Genomic DNA, 9,624 nt, shown 5'->3' on the forward strand with positions numbered 1-9,624 from the left:
TGATCTGGTATAAAGACAGCTACATATACCACACATTATTTAAACAAGTGTCATAAAAGAGATAAGCACTACTCCTCCAACCTCATCTATGCTTTGACACACTGAGTTAGCTGTGGCTTGAAACATTTTCTCCATGTTATGTGTCATGTTCAAGTATGTCATTACTATGCTGAAGAAAGTAGTTTTCCAATAGAGAGAATCTTGGGTTTCCAAGCACTGCTGAAAATCTACCTTGTTTAATCAGGGTCATTTGTTTTTGATAAGTAATCAGGGGTTGCCTAGGAAGCTTGCCTCTTGAAATTTCTTCATCTAAAAATCCCAGTGGTCCTCATAGTGGCAGAAGACCATGAGCAACACACCCATAAACATCCTATGACATCACCTCTTCATCCAGAGTGATACAACCACTCCTGCTTTAAGAGGAACATAAAGATGGCACTCGTGGCATTAGCCAGCCAGCAAGGAGATGATGGAACATTCAGCACAGCACCACTGCCAACATAATTCCAGAATTTTTTATTAACTATAGCATTCAAGAAAAATGCAAGCTAAGTTGCCTTTCTACAGAAAAAGAGTACTGAGGCTAGAAAACAAATTCAGCTAAGGCAACCACAACAAATATCCAGCAGCAACAGGGATCCGTTCCACTATTCTTTCTTATTACCCCATTTAGCCATCCTGTTATTAATAGGAGTCTTCATAAAACGGTTGGAACGCATGTAGGCAGCAATCTTCTCCAGAGCCTGAGGACACAAAAAAGGAAGTATTTTGGAGGAGTGAGAGTGAGAAAGAAAAATCTGTTTCCGTAAGTCACAATCTAAGAACAGCTATAGGAAAACTGCCAATCCTCCTTAGCAGGTTTGAACCGGCCAGTTCTGCTTTTGTCAAATTACAAATCCTCTAAGCCAGGGGTGTCCAAACTTTACAGCAGGAGGGCCACATAATCTCTCTGACACTGTGTTGGGGGCCAGGGAAAAAAAGAATTTACTTTTCAAATTTGAAAAAATTTACATAAACGAAGATATTAGAAATGGAACTTATATGAATGGATGAAGGTCTTGCAATAGCTCAAGGCCTATAAAAGGCCTTGCACAAAGCAAGACCAGCCTTTCCTTTGCTGCTGCAGCATCATAGACGTGAAACACCAAGCAGAGGCGGGTCCCCTTGTCCCCCAGCTCATGTGAGAGGTCACACAGTTGGCCATCACACTAAGATCAGTTGCATCAGGCCAGTGCGGGCTCCAGCAAGTCTCCAGAGGGCCAAAGGCTCATTAGAGACTGTGGGCTCCATGAGGGCCAGATTGGGAGTCTCTCGAGGGCCGCAAGTGGCCCCAGGGCTGGGGTTTGGGCACCCCTGCTCTAAGCCCATGGCTCCTCTTTCAAGAACTGATTTTAGTTCAGACTTTCACTGACAGATTGCTTTTTGGGTTTGGCCCCAGCCAGGAGCCTGCTTCACAGGTGTCCTTAAAGTGGTTCAGTGACTCACATGCGAGCTTATCCTTATAGGAAACGTTCTGAAAATAGCTAAAGTCTTCACCTGCTGAGCAAGACACTTCCCAGCCACACTGTTCTGGAAAGGGCTCCAAGAACTGGCATCCACAAAACCCCAAACAACCCAACCAGGCAACATGTCACCGGTCATGCTGGCAACACAAGACTGTGCCAGAGAAGCTTCCTGGCCTCATCGGATGACAAGAGGCAGCCGTCACATCTGCCAATTGGCATGGGGCAAAGGTGTGGGCCCAGTGGCGTTGCTAGGGCGGTGCAGCCCACACCACGTGACAAGCATTGGGGTGACACCGCTAGTGACCAAAGTCACTAAAATTGCAGTTTGTAGGAATACCATCATGTTATATACCATTTGACGTGTAATGTACAGCAGAACGCAATGTAAAAAACTCAGAGTGAAATATCTCCATTCTATCAAAAGCTCAGGCCAAAAACCAGAACAAAAAACGGCAACTAACTAAAAAGTACATTTCCATAATTCCAAACGGACCGGTGAGAGAGCCAATGAGATACTATGACATAGTATGGAACCATAAAGGTGTTAGTAAGGCGATACCCTCGGGGGGCCGACACCACTAGTGTCCAAAAATGGCTAAAATCATCGTTTTCAGGAATAATATCATTTGGTGTGCAGTTTACAGCAGAATGCAATGAAGCAAACTGCTTTGAAATATCTCTATCCTACTGAAAGTTATGGCCAAAAAACCAGTAGGGGTGGGACAATGGTACGTCACCACACCCGCTACATGGATTGTTACCCCACCTACTGCATGGGAGGAGGTCCATCATGGGGGTGACACGCTGGCCTCCCACACCGGGTGATGCAAACCACAGTGATGCCTCTGTGTGCACCAACACTACAATTAAGCCTTCCTCTGTCCCACAAATCCCTACACCTACAAACACCAGTCAAGATTTCAGCACCGTTACTAAAGTTTGCAAATCCATGCACTGCCAGCAGGAACATTAAAATAAGCAGTGAATGAAGTTACTCCTACAATGCACAAAAGCTGAATGTGGCATTCAGAAGCCTGTCCTTGACCCATTATATGCCAAGATAGAGACAATGCCCCTCGTATTCTTGACAGTGCCAGTATGGGTGGCTCATTTAGAAGTTATGGGGCTTCTTGCCAAGAACTAATGAACCAGGACACAAGATACATACAAAAGAGCTGCAAACAAGCTTGTCACAGAAAGGCGAGACTAACCTCAAAGCGAGCAAGGAAGTCCTGGAGGTTCTTGAACTCATCAAGGCACTTGGGTTCAAACATGCGGTTTTGGTCGAGGACATCATACACAAGGAAGTCCACAAATGTGATCTGGAAAGAGATTAAATGAGGATAAACAACTACAAGAGTCAAGCCAGCCCTCAGATGCTTGCACACAGCTATGCATGTACCTTGTCTCCAGCAAACCACTTTCTCTCCCCCAAGAACTGTGAAAACAGTTTCAGCTTCCCTGGCAGCTGCTCCAGGTACCCAGGTTTCAGTTTCTCCTGCAAGTCAGGGAGGGAGAGAAGGACATTTGAGGACGATCAAGGCTAAAACCCAACAGAAACTTGAGGCTCAGTGCTGTCAATGCAAGAGCTGCAATCGCCAAGATGCCTCCAGACAGTAGCAATAGGGCAGTGGAACAAACAGGTTCCTTCAAGGAACAGCTATTGGCTATTCAGACAAGAAGTTACCAGGCTTCACCCAGAACAGTATTCTTCTGTATCTAAATCAAAACTTTAGATATAGGCTGATGGGTTCTGAGCTGTCTGTGACAGATCAGGAGAGAGATCTTGGGGTGGTGGTGGACAGGTCGATGAAAGTGTCGACCCAATGTGCGGCGGCAGTGAAGAAGGCCAATTCTATGCTTGGGATCATTAGGAAGGGTATTGAGAACAAAACGGCTAATATTATAATGCCGTTGTACAAATCGATGGTAAGGCCACACCTGGAGTATTGTGTCCAGTTCTGGTCGCCGCATCTCAAAAAGACATAGTGGAAATGGAGAAGGTGCAAAAGAGAGCGACTAAGCTGATTACGGGGCTGGGGCACCTTCCTTATGAGGAAAGGCTACGGCGTTTGGGCCTCTTCAGCCTAGAAAAGAGACGCTTGAGGGGGGACATGATTGAGACATACAAAATTATGCAGGGGATGGACAGAGTGGATAGGGAGATGCTCTTTACACTCTCACATAATACCAGAACCAGGGGACATCCACTAAAATTGAGTGTTGGGCGGGTTAGGACAGACAAAAGAAAATATTTCTTTACTCAGCGTGTGGTCGGTCTGTGGAACTCCTTGCCACAGGATGTGGTGCTGGCGTCTAGCCTAGACGCCTTTAAAAGTGGATTGGATGAGTTTCTGGAGGAAAAATCCATTATGGGGTACAAGCCATGATGTGTATGCGCAACCTCCTGATTTTAGGAATGGGTTAAGTCAGAATGCCAGATGTAGGGGAGAGCACCAGGATGAGGTCTCTTGTTATCTGGTGTGCTCCCTGGGGCATTTGGTGGGCCGCTGTGAGATACAGGAAGCTGGACTAGATGGGCCTATGGCCTGATCCAGTGGGGCTGTTCTTATGTTCTTATGTTCTTATGTTCTGTCAAAAGAGGTCTCTTTACCCACAAAACTAGTCACTACCGTGGCAGCATGCACAGGAAACACGTCCCACATATCCTGTAGCCAGTTCCTCATTTCACAAAGCATGCTTGGTTGTTATATCTACACTGGTATTTCCCAACACACAGGAATGAGGACACTTTTTTTAATCATTTGAATACCCCCCCCCCATCCAAACCAGGTGTTGAAAAGATGCATACATGCCATCCACATTTTGTGTTTGCTATAGGAAACACCAGTATACTGGCAGCAACTGTACTTACTGCATTTTGCAACACTGGACCACCCCAGCCCAGCTCTCACTAGCTCAATTTGACAGGAGATGAAAAGACGGTAATTTCATCCAAGGAGGCAGGTGAACTCACAAAATCAGGATTGTAGCAGACCATCCCGAGGCCCATACGGAAATCCATCACCTGATTCTCCAGCATGTCCACTCTGATCTTTTCTTCCTCCGTTTCTCCACCTGGAACACAGGAAGCTGCTTTATGCCGAGTCAGATCATTGGTTCATCTAGGCCAGGATCACCTATACTGACTAAAAGCAACTGTCCAAGGTTTCAGGCAGGGACTTTCTCAGTGATACCCGAGGCCTCCTGCACGCAAGATGTGATCTACAACAGAGCCCTGGTCCTTCCCATCACATCAGGAACTCTGGGCAGAGAAAAAGATGAGCCAAGTAATATCCAGGCCCCAGAAGAACTTGGGAATACTCACACAGCTTGTGCTTGCGTGCAATGTACCGGAGAATAGCATTACTCTGAGTAAGCTTGTTCTTGCCATCAATTAAATAAGGAAGCTAGAAAGTAAGCAGAAAGCAACCAGCTGAAGGCCAAATCCTTGTACTTCCAGCTCTCTGCCAATGCCCCTTTCTATCCATTCACAACTGTTCTTCAGTCACTTCACCTCATACCCTACAAATGAATACTCAAAAGGAGCCTCTTCCCCTGTCAAATACCCCCAAACTCACAAGTAACCTGAGCAAGGTCATTTCCCCAACCACCATATGGGGAGAGGGGGTGAAAAACACTGCTACATACATTAGGGAAGTCCAGCCCCAGCTTCTCTTTTTCATTGATCCACTGGCTCTTGTCATAGTCAGGAGCTGGGAAGGAGGAGAAAGAAGAAATGTTTAACACCATGCATGGAAATAAGTTCAATCGCAATTTATTCTCCATTAAGGCAATCACATATTTAAAAAAGAATCAAAAAAATCCCATCACTACAACATACACAATGCTGCAGTCTTATGGACTAAGGCCCATTGTGTTTAACAAGATTTTCTTTTGACAAAATGTGGTTTGATTGTGCTACACATGCTAACCTGTGCTAACCTGAAACCTTATTTAAATATGTAGATACTGCTTTTCCAACATATTCAAAACAATTTATAATTAAAGGTCTTAAAACCTTTTATTATAAAGCTTTATAATTTATAAGGTTTATTATGAATTATAATTTATAATAAAAGATCTGACATCATAAACCATGGCCATATCATACCATATCCTGGCCATTGTCAGGAGCCAGACAAGACTGCTGTTCTATCCATGCCACCTGTGTGCAGCATTTTAACTGTTACAAGCTGATTTGGTAGCCAATTTTGACTGAAGAACAGGGTATAACAAACAAGGCTCTGTGACAGCTGTCCACTTCAGCAACAAAGCCTCTAGATGGACTAACCTATGCCATTCCTTTATTCAGATGGAAAATACATCACAAAACTGGCTAGAGAAATCTTCACTCTCTGATCAGAGGGAATTGTCCCCACAAGAGTAGCAGGAGCTGATTACTGGTCAGACAGCCAAAGGAGGCAAAGGGAGTACCTGGGGATGTTGCAGTCCTTGATAAGACACAAACCAAACACTGTTCCTGTTGATTATTATTCTGCACTTACCCCTAAAAGGTGTTGTGCCATGGCTATTGTACTAACCAGCCATGCCCAAAACTTAGCTTAGAACTACCAGGAGCTCTAAACTAGAAGGCTGCCTTAGGTACATCCCCATAGAAGCTGCCTTTGCTTCTTCACTGGGCATGTGTCGATCAACCTTGAAGATATCCCCCAGGGATTCCCCCTTGATGATATTCCTCTCTCATCAGCATCACACTGTACAGCAAACAGGTGCATGCACAGACCAAACTGTGGTGGCCAGTTGACAACACTTCACATAAAGTACATCATGGAAGCTGTAACCCCACAGCCTCAGAGTTTGGGCAGTGAATTCATTTGCTTCACATCAGAAATACTTAATTATCTTTCAAAGTTATACATTTTCCTAGAATAAAGAGATACGTGTATTATAGCCCAGTTAATACTCCCCTGCAACTTTACAAATCTTCCAAAGCGTTGTATATTAAGTAGCAAAGGAACAAAGACACCAGTATGTGCCCTTTTACCTGCTTCCTTAAGGCAGCTCCAAGTTTGCCACCCACAACCATTCTTGAGTGTCAGGAGAATATAGAAACATGGGATATGGTGAAGGGACTGTTATGGGAGCAGAAAGCTGCCAAAAACCAAATGGAAGGCAACTTCCGGGAACCAAACACTACTCCAGAGGCAACAAAGTTTGGTACCAAGTTTAACATAGCTGTAAGGTCTATGAGTACAAAATATAGACTCCTAGAGCAGCTCTAGACAATCTAAATTAGGGGTGTCAAACTCATTTCATATAGCAGGCTGAACAGCATTCATGATGCCTGCTGAGGGTTGGAAATGACATCATGAAACAGGAAGTGAGGAAATAAGCACTTTTTCCCTCAAGAACTCATTAGATGCAAATGACAGAAGAAAAAAATACACAATTCTTGACCATATTTTCAAGATATGGGAGAGCCCAAGTATCACAGGGATTGCCCTTTCAGCAGTGACACCTCAGCTAGCTCAGCAGCTGAAAGCAGCTGGGTGGTGCAGAGAGAGCCCAAGGGCTGAATAAAGAGCTTCTGGTGGCTGCATCTAGCCCATGAGCTTTATGTTTAACACCCCTGTTATAAATAAGTGAAATAAAAGAAGCGCAGGTTAGAAAAGCTCTCTCAGCCCATGCATGCTTAGGCAACCTTGATTAGAGGTATTCTATGCACTACTGGACCATTTTGCATATATCAGCAACTTATAAGCACAAAAAAAAAAAAACCCAAACACAGGGACTTTACTACTGAAGTATGTTAACAATACCTTCACCACAACTGTAATATTTATCTTCATAAGGTGTTCCTGTATATTCCAGTAACAGCCGGATGCTATGAGCAAGCTGTAAAGAAGAAAGAAAGGAAGATTAGCCCTGGGAAAAAAGTCAGCCCCAAGGGAGCCAACAGCAAGAGAAAGGAAATCAATGGGGTGGGGGGTATGGACAGCACAGAACATCGAAATGCTCCTCTGAGACTTCCACAGCCCCTAATCATTCATCCACCCAATACGTAGCAGGCATTATACACGAATTAAAACAAATAAACCTAGCAAGCAGAGTCTTGTAACTGAACTCGGAGATGATAAAAGGGCAAGTGGCAGCAACTGTTACCCTGCACATGCCCGATCTCGTCTGATCTCGGAAGCTAAGCAGGTTAGTACTTGGACGGGAGACTGCCTGGGAATACCGGGTGCTGTAGGCTTATACCATAGTCTTTCGAGACTGAAGGTTGTCAACCAAGTTGTCAAATATGAAGCATGCCCAAACAAACAAACAAAAAAACCATTAACCTTCAGATGACCCCTTGCAAGACTTCCCTAGTGACCACTTATAAAATGGTTCCCCTTTCAAAGAAGAGTCAGAGCACAAGCCTCAAGAAACTGTGCTTCTCCTTCCACAAACAGGAGTGTTACAACTGAACTCACAGCTACAAATCTCGCTGGTCAGAAGTTCTAAAAAAAAAAATCCATGCCATTTCCTTGCCTGTGAAATTCACAGCAAAGTCTTCACATCATTGACATCTGAGACATCAAAATCAATTGCAAATTTACAATGTCTTAGGACTGTGTCAATGCTTAACACTGAAGTGAGTGTTGAAACAAAGGAAAACCTCTCTGGCTTCATAGCTGTGATATCAACTACTATCACTGCAGTACATGCTGCTTTCCAGTATCAAGAGATCACAGTAGTACTGCAGAAATAAAATTCCAAAGGCATAGCAGAACTAGGACTTTCAAAACAAGTTTTGTGGGACCCATGCTGGCTTGTTATTCTCAGGTTAACTGTCCAAACTTCTAAGACGCACCATTTTCTCTGCACTCACAGTTAAAGGCCTAATTAGTGTTATGTTCAGTTAAACACCTTTTATAGTGTGGTTCCAAGTAAGCATGTGCAAGATCAACTTCTATTGTGCTCAGTGGGGTTTACACCCACATAATGCATGCATGGGCTTGCAGCCTCCAAGCGCAAATCTAGGAGCAGCAGCAGGAGAGACAGCTTTGCAGGGGGTAGGACACAGATCCAAAAGAACCAGCCCACCTCCCGAAAGCAAGCGACAGTGCTGCAAGGTAGGCACAGAAATCAGGCGGCCTCCAGCAGAACCAGACAGGGCAAAGGCTGCCTTAGAGCCAGCAAGCAGGGAGAGGTGCCATCATGGGGCTCAGAGACCACAGAGTGCCTATGCATGTGGGCAGGTGCAGCTCAAGAGGGAAGGGTTTGACAAGCTGCCAAACTTCTGCCCGATGGCTGAAGGCAGAGGCACTCTGCCCGCCTTGGCATCTGGTCAGCCCGCACTGGGACCGAAGGGCCTTTGGCAGGCGAGCAGTTCTCGCCAGAGGGGACGCACGCAGGGCCCGGAGTGGGCTTTCGCCCGCAGACAGCTGAGCCAGCTCCACGTCCAAGGCTGCGATCCGCGGTGCAGGGAGAGCCCCGCGGGTTGGGCTGGAACACGTCCCTGGGGAGCGCGGAGCAGGGCCGGTGGCTGGGCGTGCGCGCCTCCAGGAGACCCTCGGCCACCCGCTTGCCCAGCCAGGGAAGCCCTGGAGAGGCTCCTGCCAGTCTCTGCCTCCGAGGCGCTTCCAAAGTCCTGCCTCGCGTTGCGCTTCACTCCCGCAGCCTCGGGCTGATCGAGGACCCCCGGGAAAGGCCACCAGGCCGCCCCGCAGCCGTAGCCCCCGCGGAAAACCCAGGGGCGAACTCCCGGCAAGGCTTCGCCACAAGGCACCGGGGGAGGCACAGCCTCCAGCCCCGTGCGCCCCTCGGCGCAGCACTCACCCCTCGGATGTCCCAGTAGCCCAGAACCGCGCTCATGGTGCCCGCAGCAGGTGCTCCGCTTCTCCGCGCTCCCCGCCCGTCTCACTCGCAGCAGCCTCGGGGGACGGACTTCGCCAGCCCCTGCTGGGGGGCGTAGATTTCACTGGAAGTCTTAAAGGCGCAGCGCCGCCGACGGTCCTGGCAGTCCTTCCTCGTATCAGAGCCCCAGCCATGCATGTCTACTCAGAAGTAAGTCCCATTGTGGTCAATGGAGCTTACTCCCAGGAAGTGTGGATAGGATTGCAGTCTGAGAGATCAAGCCTAGGCATGTCCAGTCAGAAGTAAGTGACCA

General features: G+C 46.7%; 1 protein-coding gene across 1 annotated transcript; it reads right to left on the reverse strand.

Annotated features, from left to right (window-relative positions):
• Positions 1-500: 500 nt before the first annotated feature.
• Positions 501-9,388, reverse strand: LOC136647835 (glutathione S-transferase Mu 1-like). The gene is made up of 8 exons (XM_066623637.1): positions 9,294-9,388; positions 7,289-7,364; positions 5,157-5,221; positions 4,834-4,915; positions 4,483-4,583; positions 2,908-3,003; positions 2,717-2,827; positions 501-743 (listed from the first exon to the last, which is right to left on the reverse strand). The coding sequence occupies exons 1-8, from the start codon at positions 9,327-9,329 to the stop codon at positions 648-650; spliced, it is 663 nt and encodes a 220-aa protein (XP_066479734.1). The 5' UTR covers positions 9,330-9,388; the 3' UTR covers positions 501-647.
• Between the last annotated feature and the right edge of the window lie 236 nt (positions 9,389-9,624).

The sequence above is a fragment of the Tiliqua scincoides genome, chromosome 4 (assembly GCF_035046505.1).
Source record: "Tiliqua scincoides isolate rTilSci1 chromosome 4, rTilSci1.hap2, whole genome shotgun sequence".
In the NCBI taxonomy this organism is placed as follows: Eukaryota; Metazoa; Chordata; class Lepidosauria; order Squamata; family Scincidae; genus Tiliqua; species Tiliqua scincoides.